This window comes from Oncorhynchus kisutch, linkage group LG15, assembly GCF_002021735.2.
Source record: "Oncorhynchus kisutch isolate 150728-3 linkage group LG15, Okis_V2, whole genome shotgun sequence".
NCBI classification, from domain to species: domain Eukaryota; kingdom Metazoa; phylum Chordata; class Actinopteri; order Salmoniformes; family Salmonidae; genus Oncorhynchus; species Oncorhynchus kisutch.
The window spans coordinates 50,971,664-50,985,293 of record NC_034188.2 but is presented as its reverse complement, the minus strand read 5'-3'; the positions used below and the strand labels follow the sequence as shown (position 1 = coordinate 50,985,293).

At 44.9% G+C, this 13,630-nt stretch overlaps 1 protein-coding gene across 1 annotated transcript in view; it reads left to right on the top strand.

Moving 5' to 3' along the window:
• LOC109905419 (prostacyclin receptor-like) overlaps window positions 1-12,337 on the top strand; it is a 59,847-nt gene extending 47,510 nt beyond the window's left edge. The window contains exon 2 of the mRNA XM_020502776.2: window positions 11,588-12,337. Coding sequence (XP_020358365.1) covers window positions 11,588-11,914 — 327 coding nt within the window. The 3' untranslated portion in view covers window positions 11,915-12,337. The remainder of the gene's footprint in view (window positions 1-11,587) is intronic.
• Window positions 12,338-13,630: the final 1,293 nt, after the last annotated feature.

The window sequence follows — 13,630 nt, the reverse complement described above, 5'->3', positions numbered from 1 at the left end:
TCAAACACAATTTTTTCAGAAGTTTACTAAGGGTTGGTAACAGGCTGTTTGGTTGGCTATTTGAGCCAGTATAGGGGGCTTTACCAGTCTTGGGTAGTGGAATGACTTTAGCTTCCCTCCAGGCTTGAAGGCATATACTTTCTAATAGGCTTAAATTGAAGATGTGGCAATATCGACCGCTATTATTCTAAGTCATTTTCCATCCAGATTGTCAGACAATCTTTCACCTTTTCCACACTGACTTTACGTAATTCAAAAGTACAATTATTGTCTTTTCATAATTTGGTCAGATATACTTGGATGTGTAGTGTCAGCGTTTGTTGCTGGCATGTCATCCCTACTGACATTGCAACATGGCTGATATGTTGTTATTGTAAAACACCCAGTCTTCCTCTTTGGCAACCGGAAAGTGGTTCCACTTCCTCTTTTAATGTGGTTTCTATCAGCAGGTAATGTGCTGGCTGGTACATAGCAGATTCAGCACTTTTCAATCTATTTGTTTATCTGTTTATGGGTCAGACAGTGTATGTACTGTATATAGAGCCACATGCTTCTTCACGTCAAGTCTTAAAAAAAAACAAAGTTTTACAACCCCTGTCCTCAGTTGCCCTTAGTGGTAACAAAAGAGGACTTGGAACCTGAACAGGAGCTTTCTGGCTTTCTGAAAGGGAGAGTACAAGACGACCGAGGTGAGAGAAAGTGGGAGTGGAAGGAGAGGAGAAGAGAAAGAGGGCTGAGCTTGTGAGAGGAGATCATCATAATGGCAACAATGGAAAACAGGAGAACATAAGAGGATGGAGAGACTTGTAAGGAGGGGAGCGATGGAGAATGAAACAGAGAGGGGGAGAAGAACGAGCGAGGGAACTGAACGAAGAGAAACGCAATTAAAAGGGGTTATTCTGAGTGGGTGGAAAGATGTCAAAGCCAAGCTGCCACACCACTCACTATATCACATCTGTGTCCGTGTGTGTGTGTGAGTGCAGATGTGTGCATACATGTTCCCAGGGCTCAAAAAACAACTTAAGTAGATGTTTTCAAAAACAATGTGATGGGAGAAAACATGGGTCTATAAAGTCAGAGAAGTGTCAAATTTACTGGAAAACATATGTTCTTTGTTACTTCAATAGGCATCTGTTAGAAAGACTGCTTAACTATGATTACCATACAAGGATAATTATCAGATATTTAGCAACAATATGCAGATAGTTGCCAAGAAAGCACAGGATGACAATGTAGCTTCATTGCTGTTTCTTAAGTGGGTGAGTCATAATCATCTGTGATGAGCTGAAGGAGAACACTCTCAATCTCCCTCTCTCCCTCTTTCTGAAGTTGTCCTCTGACAGAGGAGATAACCACCTTGTATTAGCTCTGGTCTGCGATGCCCAGTATCTGCATTGTTGACAGGCTAAGTAGAGTTGTGATCAGACCACAGGCACTGATGGGATGTTTGTACTGGCGCCTGCCTGATCAATATTGTGCTTACTTTATAACTGTGCCCCTCAGAGCAAAACACTCTTTCCAGTAAAGGTGCATTAGAGGCTGTATACAACAGGTTGTCTATGTATATTGTAGTTGGATACTTAGATACATCTTTAGTTCGTTGCTAGTGCATACACAGCAGATCCAGTCCCCACCTGGGTATTAAGCCTTCCGGGTAATAACTCTCCCTATTGTTATCAGTCAATAAACAGAAGCCTGCTGAGCACAAGTCTTAATGGATGCATTGAACTCTCTCTATAGCCTTTGGCCTTTCTAACAGACAGACAGACAGGCAGACAGACAGATTCCCCAGACAGACAGACAGGCAGACAGATAGATTCCCCAGACAGACAGACAGACAGACCAATAGATTCCCCGGACAGACAAACAGACTCCCCAGATAGACAGACAGACTCCCCAGACAGACAGATAGATTCCCCAGACAGACAGACAGACTCCCCAGACAGACAGACAGACAGACTCCCCAGACAGACAGATAGACAGACTCCCCAGACAGACAGATAGATTCCCCAGACAGACAGACAGACAGACTCCCCAGACAGACAGACAGACTCCCAAGACAGACAGATAGATTCCCCAGACAGACAGATAGATTCCCCAGACAGACTGACAGACAGACAGACAGATTCCCCAGACAGACAGACAGACAGACTCCCCATACAGACAGACAGATTCCCCAGACAGACAGACAGACAGACTCCCCAGACAGACAGATAGATTCCCCAGACAGACAGACAGACAGACAGACAGACAGACAGACAGACAGACAGACAGACAGACAGACTCCCCAGACAGACAGACAGATTCCCCAGACAGACAGATAGATTCCCCAGACAGACAGACTCCCCAGACAGACAGACTCCCCAGACAGACAGACAGACTCCCCAGACAGACCGATTCCCCAGACAGATAGATTCCACAGACAGACATATTCCCCATTTAGACAGACTCCCCATTTAGATAGACAGACTCCCGAGACAGACATACAGACTCCCCAGACAGACAGACAGACTCCCCAGACAGACAGACAGACAGACAGACAGTTTCCCCATTTAGACAGACAGACTCCCCAGACAGACAAACAGACTCCCCAGACAGACAGACAGACTCCCCAGACAGACATACAGACTCCCCAGACAGACATACAGACTCCCCAGACAGACAGACAGACAGACTCCCCAGACAGACAGACAGACTCCCCAGACAGACAGATAGACAGACTCCCCAGACAGACAGATAGATTCCCCAGACAGACAGATAGATTCCCCAGACAGACAGACAGACTCCCCAGACAGACAGACAGACTCCCAAGACAGACAGATAGATTCCCCAGACAGACAGATAGATTCCCCAGACAGACTGACAGACAGACAGACAGATTCCCCAGACAGACAGACAGACAGACTCCCCATACAGACAGACAGATTCCCCAGACAGACAGACAGACAGACTCCCCAGACAGACAGATAGATTCCCCAGACAGACAGACAGACAGACAGACTCCCCAGACAGACAGACAGATTCCCCAGACAGATAGATTCCCCAGACAGACAGACTCCCCAGACAGACAGACTCCCCAGACAGACAGAAAGACTCCCCAGACAGACCGATTCCCCAGACAGATAGATTCCACAGACAGACATATTCCCCATTTAGACAGACTCCCCATTTAGATAGACAGACTCCCCAGACAGACATACAGACTCCCCAGACAGACAGACAGACAGACAGACAGTTTCCCCATTTAGACAGACAGACTCCCCAGACAGACAAACAGACTCCCCAGACAGACAGACAGACTCCCCAGACAGACATACAGACTCCCCAGACAGACAGACAGACAGACTCCCCAGACAGACAGACAGACTCCCCAGACAGACAGACAGACTCCCCAGACAGACAGACAGTTTCCCCAGACAGACAGACAGACAGACAGACAGATAGATTCCCCAGACAGACAGACAGATTCCCCAGACAGATAGCAAAAGGATTGTGTAGACTGGTTCTAATTTTAGTGGACAGACTTAATTAATTGACAGTTACTGATAGAATGCACATGCACATTTGTCTGGGAGCTAGACATCTAGACGTTTTCCTCCGTAATGGTTTTGCTATGGGGAGTAGGGTTAAAAAGGGTATTTATCATATGAAGTCTAGCTCCCTTCAACACCCACCCACACCAGTTTCTCAGTACTAAGTAGATTTAAAAACTCTCAATCAATCAGGCTTCCGAGAATAGAGTATAGAAAGACCCCTATGGACCCCCATAGATTAATGTCCACCGAATAGGAACGTCTTGGGGGGCTTGGGGGGGAACGCTTGCACTGACACACAGGTTAGCCCAGGTTTGTAACCTTTCAGCCTGCATTCAGAGGATGGACCATAATAACAGGCTGAGGAAAGGGAGAGTCACAGATCTAATAGAGATCAAAGACATTGTGACGACCAATATGGCATCTAAGTTCCGCGCAACTTAACTTCGTCCCGTGGAAGTTAAGTCGGATAAAGTGGATAAACAGGTTCATGTCAAGCCCCTCATGGAATGTAGGCCTATATTGAACACCACACATTGGCTGAATGATAGAACAGCGGTAAGGATCGCAGCTGGTAGAGATGAGAAGCAGGTACAGGGAGTGAACATTTTAATTATCAACTGACATCAAATCAAATCAAATCAAATTTATTTATATAGCCCTTCGTACATCAGCTGATATCTCAAAGTCCTGTACAGAAACCCAGCCTAAAACCCCAAACAGCAAGCAATGCAGGTGTAGAAGCATGGAACGGAACAGGGCAGCGTCTGGACAAGAACACATAATGACATTAATGCAGACACAGGGAACAAACGGAGGAGCATACAGTTATAGACGGGGCAATCAACAAAGGGAAGGGGTTCAAGTGAGTCCAATGAGCGCTGCTGCGCGTAATGATGGTGACAGGTGTGCGTAATGAAGGGCAGTCTGCAGAGCGGGACTAGGTGTGAAAATGTCCATGTTAAAATGTTATGGGATGTATTTTCTCCATAGTTTTTGATGGTAGGCCACTCTGGTAGGCCTGCATTATGATCAAATAGCCACAGTAGCTTACTTGGCCACTGTTAAAACTATAACTTAAAGTGGGTACAGCCTCAGTGTTCACAGTAAACATGAGCTGGAAGTTTTCACAACATTCAAGTTTGCGCTCAGAAGACCTGAAATTAGCTCAGTGCCATTTTTTTTTTTGAGGGAACATTGGTGGTGACTGATAAGTCTAACGAGTAAGGAAAGATGGAGACAGAGATGAGACTAACTGGGTATCAAACCTGGTTTTCTGGTTGTCTGCTGCATTTGCCCACTGAGTTAAAGCCAAAGATCTGGAGACTGCTGACAGTGACACCGTGGTGACATACAGTGCATTTGAAAAGTATTCAAAAACCTTGACCTTTTCCACATTTTGTTACATTACAGCTTTATTCTAAAATGTATTTAAATATATATCTCTTTTTCATCAATCTACACACAATACCCCATAATAATAAAGAAAAACAGGTTTTTAGACATTTTTGCACATTTATTACAAATAAAAACAGATACTTTATTTACATAACTATTCAGACCCTTTGTTATGAGACTCAAAATTGAGCTCCGGTGCATCCTGTTTCCATTGATCATCCTTGGATGTTTCTACAACTTGGAGTCCACCTGTGGTAAATTAAATTGATTGGACATGATTTGGAAAGGCACACACCTGTCTATATAAGGTCCCACAGTTAACAGTGCATGGCAGAGCAAAAGCCAAGCCATGAGGTCGAAAGAATTGTTCGTAGAGCTCCAAGACAGGATTGTGTGGAGGCACAGATCTGGGGAAGAGTACCAAAACATGTCTGCAGCATTGAAGGTCCTCAAGAACAAGTGGTCTCCGTCATTCTTAAATTGAAGAAGACTCTTCCTACAGCTAGCCGCCCAGCCAAACTGAGCAATCGGAGGAGAAGGGCCTTGGTCAGGGAGGTGACCAAAAACCCCAATGGTCACTCTGACAGAGCTCCAGAGGTCCTCTGTGGAGTTGGGAGAACCTTCCAGAAGGACAACCATCTTTGCAGCACTCCACCAATCAGGCCTTTATGCTAGAGTGGCCAGACAGAAGCCACTCCTCAGTAAAAGGTACATGACAGCCCGCTTGGAGTTTACCAAAAGGCACTTAAAGGACTCTCAGACCATCAGAAACTAGATTCTCTGGTCTGATGAAACCATATTCCCTACGGTGAAGCATGGTGGTGGCAGCATCATGCTGTGGGGATGTTTTTCAGCGGCAAGGGACTGGGATCGAGGAAAAGATGAACGGAGCAAAGTACAGACATCCTTGATGAAAACCTCCTGCAGAGCACTCAGGACCTCATACTGGGGTGAAGGTTCACCATCCAACAGGACAACGACCCTAAGAGCACAACCAAGAAAATGCAGGAGTGACTTCGTGGTCTCTGAATGTCGTTGAGTGGCCCAGTCAGAGCCCGGACTTGAAACCAATCGAACACGCGATGCTCCCCATCCAACTTGACAGAGCTTGAGAGGATCTTTAGAGTAGAATGGGAGAAACTTCCCAAATACAGTTGTGCCAAGCTTGTAGCGTCATACCAAAGAAGACTGAGTAAAGGGTCTGAATACTTATTTAAACGTGATATTTCAGTTTGACATTTTTTATAAAGTTGCAAACATTTCTAAAGACCTGTTTTTGCTTCATAATTATTGGGTATTGTGTGTAGATTGAGAACATTTAAAAAAATCAATTTTAGAATGAAGCTGTCACGTAAAACATTTGAAAAAGTCTAGGGGTCTGAATACTTTCTGAATGCACTATACCTTGGTTTATAACCTCTCCTGTTCATGGCACAGACAGATATGGCAGCTCTGCTTCTAGCTCCTAAGCAACTTTGCAGTATTTATTTTTTGTATATATTTTAGTTATTTCTTACATTATTAGGCCAGAATCTTTAGGGGGTTATTACATACAGGCGGAAATATCTTTTGGATATCAGAGCGGCGTTAACTCACCAGCATTACAACCAGGAATACGACTTTCCCAAATTGGATCGTTGATCGTTCCCCCCCAAGGACGATTTTACTTATTCCAAAGGCTGCTCCAAAACACAGCCGGTGGAGAAGCGGTATTTGGAGTGGACTTCTAGTCTGACTCAGGAGGCGTGCACACCATCCATCGCTTCCGAGTATATTACTCGCTAATATTGTCTCTGGATAACAAAAAGTAGACTAGCTCCGGGCCACAATCTCCTTCCAGAGAGAGACCAGGGATGGTAACATTCTCTGTTTCACGTAAACATGGCTCTCTCAGGATATACTGTCCCCGTCCATTAAGCCATCTGGATTCTCAGTACATCGCACAAACAGAAATATAGAAGTCTCTGGGAAGAAGAAAGGCGGGGGTGTATGTTTCATGATTAACCACTCATGGTGTGATTGTGATAACATACAGAAAATCAAGTCCTTTTGTTCACCTGACCTAGAATACCTCACAATCAAATGCCGACCGTATTACCTCCCAAGAGAATTATCTTTGGTTATTGTCACAGCCATGTATATTCCCCCTCAAGCCGATACCACGACGGCCCTCAAAGAACTACACTGGACTTTATACAAACTGGAAATCTACTGCATTTATTGTAGCTGGGGATTTTAACAAAGCAAATATGAAGAAAACGCTACCAAGGTTCTACCAACACATTGACTGCAGTACTCGCGCTGGTAAAATATTGGACCACTGTCTACTTACATTTTTGAAATTCCTACAAGGAATTGGCCAATCTGATCATGACTCCATTTAGCTCCTCCCTTCATATAGGCAGAAAGCGTGAACCACCGTATTTAACCATGGCAAATTGACTGGGAATATGGCTGAATACAAAGAGTGTAGTTATTCCCCACTTAAGGCAATCAAACAGGCAAAACGCCAGTACAGAGACAAAGTGGAGTCGCAATTCAACGGCTCAGACTTGAGACGTATGTGTCAGGGTCTACAGACGATCACGGACTACAAAGGGAAAACCAGCCAGGTCGTGGACACTTAGGTCTTGCTTCCGGACAAGCTAAACACCTTCTTTGCCTGCTTTGAGGATAACACAGTGCCCCCGACGTGGCTCGCTACCAAGCACTGTGGGCGCTCCTTCTCCATGGCCGATGTGAGTAAGACATTTAAGCATGTTAACCCTCGCAAGGCTGCCGGCCTAGATAATATCTGTAGCCACATCCACAGAGCATGCGCAGACCAGCTGGCTGGAGTGTTTACGGACATATTCAATCTCTCTCTATTCCAGTCTGCTGTCCCCACTTGCTTCAAGATGTCCACCATTGTTCCTGTACCCAAGAAAGCAAAGGTAACTGAACTAAATGACTATCGCTAAATAGCACTCACTTCTGTCATCATGAAGTGCTTTAAGAGGCTAGTTAAGGATCATATAACCTTTACCTTACCTGACACCCTAGACCCACTTCAATTAGCTTTACGCCCCCAATATATCCGCAAACGATGCCATCGCACTGCACACTGCCCTATTCCATCTGGACAAGAGGAATACATGTGTAAGAATGCTGTTAATTGACTTTAGCTCAGCATTCAACACCATAGTACCCTCCAAGCTCATCATTAAGCTTGGGGCCCTGGGTCTGAACCCCGCCCTGTGCAATTGGGTCCTGGACTTTCTGATGGGCCGCACCCCAGGTGGTGAAGGTAGGAAACACCTACACTTTGCTGATCCTCAACACAGGGGCCCCACAAGGATGTGTGCTCAGCCCCCTCCTGCACTCCATTCACCCATGACTGCGTGGCCACACACGCCTCCAACTCAATCATCAAGTTTGCAGACAACACAACAGTAGTAGGCCTGATTAACAACGATGATGAGACCATCCACAGGGAGGAGGTGAGGGCCATGAGAGAGTGGTGCCAGGAAAATAACCTCTCACTCAACGTCAACAAAACAAAGGAGCTGATCGTGAACTTCAGAAAACAGCAGAGGGAGCACGGCCCTATCCACTTAGACGGGAACGCAATGGAGAAGGTGGAAAGCTTCAAGTTCCACAGTGTATACATCACTGACGATCTGAAATGGCCTACCCACACAGACAGTGTGGTGAAGACCCTGCTATACCCGCAATAACATTTAGTTAAATATGTGTATGTAACAAATTTAAATTTGATTTGATTTTTGAAACACTTGAAAGTCACTCAACACTGTCTTATCACTCCCAGGAACACCTGTAGTCAGCATTAGACGGCAAATTAACACAGTATCATCAAGACTTTGGTCACAAAGATACATGAAAACAGGAAATGGTTCTTTCTCTCTCTCTCTGGGATCCACTGCCTTGCTGTCTCTGAGATGAGCAGAAACATAACTTTATCATCCCGTTGAAACAGGATCTGAAGGAGAAGGGGCGCAACAGTCCTCCAGGAGCCAAATGGAGACTAATAGGCCACTATGGACTTCCATTATGGGGCCTGTTTCCTGATAGCAAAGGCCATCAACAGCACCAAATGGCCTATAATGGGTCCATGTTGTCCTGCTCTGGCCCCACACAGACTGTACCCAGGTAGATGCACCCTTAGGTGTGGGTGCATGTGTTTTATGATTCTTGTATATGCCTTTCCCCCCCCCTGCCACTGCAGCCTGTCACAGAGCCTTATAAACCACACACATTCATCAGTATGGAGCATGTTTAACGAGCGGTTGATGCCTCTCATCTATCCTGTGTTCCAAACCAACACTCAGTGACAGTGCCCGTGATTTGTGTCCCTCTTAAAGGATACCAGGACCATATGTGGCAGGGTGGCAAGGAGAAGGTGGCAACAGTAGCAGTGTTTTTGTGAGATGTTTTGGCAACACGTAACAACAAACACCATCTTAGGCTTTTTTCACAGTACACATCCAAATCACATTTCCTGTATTTTATTTTATTTTCTATGATTGTGTTTAAAAATATATACACATTCTTCTATGTATGTTTCCTAGGCTCCTGCCTTGAATGTATAATTGCTTGGTCTTATAATGCAGGGCTCTCTCAAAAAAAGAGACCTTGTTCTCAATGGGACTCCCCTACCTAAATAAAGGTTACAAATGTGTGACATCCCACCTGGACACCGTCACCATGAAACCATATTATGTATTCATCTATCACTGTTCAACAGGTTCCTAGTTTGTAACCATAATTCTTAGAGGCCTTGTAATATATTAGCCTGGCTTTCACCAGCTCTCGAAGTCACATCTCGCTGTGTGGTCACGTGGGTCGCGCGTCAGCCAGGTTAGTAATATATGCCATTCAGCAGACACTTACTGATGTACTGACTTAGTCATGCGTGCATACATATTTTACATATGGGTGGTCCCGGTAATCAAGCCCACTATCCTGGCATAGCAAAGTACCATGCTGAAGCAAATGAGCTACAGAGGACCACAATGGTCAGCCTGTACAGTATAGGGCCTCTCAACTGTCTTATGAACTGTGTCTGACCCTTACTGCCGCAGTTCAGACTCCGAGAGGAGCCCATATAACATATACGTCCTCTAACTCAGCCTGGGGCTACAGTAATGGCAGCAATGGTAGATTTATTTCACTATCCCTCAGGGCGCCACACTGGATGACACGTATTTCACCCCTAGGCCATCCTTTCACTGTGAATGAATAAGTGAGCCAAAAGCTGGGACCAGCAGCTGAATCAGGGAACCGCTGAATTGGGGAACAGCTGAATCGGGGAACGGCTGAATCAGGGAACGGCTGAATCAGGGAAAAGCTGAATCAGGGAACGGCTGAATCAGGGAACAGCTGAATCGGGGGAACGGCTGAATCAGGGAACAGCTGAATCGGGGAACGGCTGAATCAGGGAACAGCTGAATCGGGGAACGGCTGAATCAGGGAACGGCTGAATCAGGGAACAGCTGAATCGGGGGAACGGCTGAATCAGGGAACAGCTGAATCGGGGAACGGCTGAATCGGGGAACGGCTGAATCAGGGAACAGCTGAATCAGGGAAAACATGCTGTGTTTATAATTAATCCTCCACTCCTATGAATGGAATGAATTACAATATCTGTGGTCCCCTACATCCATCATTAGTCCTCTTGATTAGGATGCTTTGGGGTTAAGTTTAGGGTTATGGTTACAATTAGGATTAGGGTAAAGGGTTAGTGGTTAGGGTTGCGGGTTAAGGTTAGGGTTAAGTGTTAGGTTAAGGGTTAGGGAAAATAGGATTTTGGGTGGAAATTAATTTTAGGTCCCCACGGCGATATAAAATAATGTGTGTGTGTGTGTGACTATTTTGACATCAGTTGTGCAATGTGGGGATTCACTTCCATTAAAGGCATTGCTAAATTTCTACAGAGACATTAGTTCACTGTGGTTGTGGCAATTGGCCAACACAGACACAGTGTCTGCACAATGTTCTCCGCCTTTTTATAATGTCCGTCAGTGCGTTACAGGACATTGTCTGTTTTGGCTAGTTAGCCTATGGTGGAGATGAGAGAGCGCGGTGCTGCTCCTACTCCCTCCTGCATGCTGATTTGGCACAGCTCAGACCTGTAATGGTCCCTGGGCTGCTCCCACTCCGTCTTTTGGGTTATTACTTTTCACTCCCAGGCCTTAGCAACAGGGAAACATTTACGCTGTGACACGACACCACTCAATCAGGCCACGTAATCAATTATGGGGCTGTTTATTGAATATATCACAGGAAATAAGGGGATTGAAGACGGAGGAAAGGAATGAGGTGGCTGAAATGCTTTTGGTGCCAGCTGCTCTCTGTGGCCAGGATGTCTGTCTGTCTGTGTCTGCCTGGCTCGTTCTGCACTGTCCTGTATACTGGCATGTGATGGGATTTTATAAAGTATCTTGTCCTTACTCCTCTCTTTCTCCCTTGTCACTCTCTTCCCCCACCCCTTAGTATCCAGCACTGTATTTTTCTGCTGTGTATCTCCACATAAAACTTATTTTACATTTTATTTTGACGAGTAAGAGTAGCTGCTGCATGTGCAATAGCTAATTGGGATCCTAATAAACTAAACTCCTCAATATCTAACTCTCTCTCTCTATGTCTCTCCTCCTCAGATTGCCGGTTTTGCCAATGCCATCGAGCCGGTGGGTGACGACCAGGAGAACCTGCTGGCATTCCGTTTCCAGGCCCTCAACCCCATTGTGGACCCCTGGGTCTTCATCATCTTCCGCAAGTCCGTGTTCCGCCACCTCCGCTCGCTGCTGCGCTGCCGCTTCACGGGGGGAGCAGTGAAGAACACGGCCCACTGCACCTTCTCCTTAACCCCTGACGACCACAGGGAGTCTCCCAAACCCTTGCCCTCTGTTTCCTTGCAGCCCAAGCTATACTCCAGCCTCTTATGTGGGGGTGGGACTCGGGGCAGGAAAGAGAATGGGATTTAGGGATGGATGGATGTGGGAGAGCAGACATTTGGGGGAAGGGGTTCGGGATTTAGGGTTTGGAGAATGAACTTTTTTGATTATTAGTACCTTATCCACTGTTGACTAGGATACATATAGTATACCCGATGCATGAGTATACCCGATGCATGAGCTACATGTTTCATACATGTGAGTGCCATATAAAAAGACTGCAAAGTGAGCGATTATGCCTCCAAACACACTGAAAACAAAAAAAACTCCAAGCAACTGAAATGGATGTATGCAGGAGACCACTAAGGGATTCATTATGGACAACCAGCCCTGGAACGGCAAAGGACTCTGTCGACATACAGTGCCTTCAGAAAGTATTCATACTTTATTTTTTACCTTTAAGCAATTCAGTTAATAACAAATTCTTATTTTCAGTAATGGCCTAGGAACAGTGGGTTAGCTGCCTTGTTCAGGGGCAGAACGACAGATTTTTACCTTGTCAGCTCGGGGATTCGATCTTGCAATCTTTTGGTTACAAGTCCAACTCTCTAACCACTAGGCTACCTGCCACCCCTTGACTTATTCCACGTTTCGTTGTGTTACAGCCTGAATTCAAAATAGATTAGATATATTGTTTTCCTCACCCATTACACACAATACCCCATAATGACGAAGTGAAAATATGTTTTTAGAAATGTTTGTAAATGTTTTGAAAATGAAATACAGGAATATCTTATTTACGTAAGTATTCACACCCCCTGAGTCAATACATGTTATATTCACCTTTCGGAGCGATTACAGCTGTGAGCTTTGCAAACCTGGATTGTACAATATTTGCACGTTATATATTTTTTTGTCATTGCTATACAGACATTTTCAAGTCTTGCCATAGATTTTCAAGCCGATTTAAGTCAAAACTGTAACTAAGCCAATCAGGAACATTCAATGTCATCTTGGTAAGATACTCCAATGTTCAGTATATTTGGCCTTGTTTTTAGGTTATTATCCTACTGAAAGGTGAATTTGTCTCCCAGTGTCTGTTGGAAAGCAGACTGAACCAGGTTTTCCTTTAGGATTTTGCCTGTGCTTAGCTCTATTCCGTTTCTATCCTAAAAAAGTCCCTAGTCCTTGCCGATGACAAGTATACCCATAACATGATGAAACCACTGCCATGCTTGAAAATATGAAGAGTGGTGCTCAGTGATGTGTTGTGTTGGATTTGCCCCAAACATAACGCTTTATATTCAAGACATAAAATCAATTTCTTTGCCACATGTTTTGCAGTTTTACTTTAGTGCCATGTTGCAAACAGGATGCATTATTTGGAATATTTTTATTCTGTCCAAGCTTCCTTCTTTTCACTCTGTCATTAAGGTTAGTATTGTGGAGTAACCACAATTTTGTTGATCCAAACTCAGTGTTCTCCTATCACAGCCATTAAACTCTAACTGTTTTAAAGTCACCATTGGTCTCATGGTGAAATCCCTGAGTGGTTTCCTTCCTCTCTGAGTTGGATACATGTAGCTTTGTAGTGACTGGGTGTTGATACACCATGTAAAGTGTAATTAATAACTTCATCGTGCTCAAAGGGATTATTAATGTCAGCTTTTTTTTTCTACCAATAGGTGCCCTTCTTTGCGAGGCATTGGAAAACCTTTGGTCTTTGTGGTAGGATCTGTGTTTGAAATTCACTGCTCGACTGAGGGACCTTACAGATACTTGTAAGTGTAGGGTAAAAACCATGTT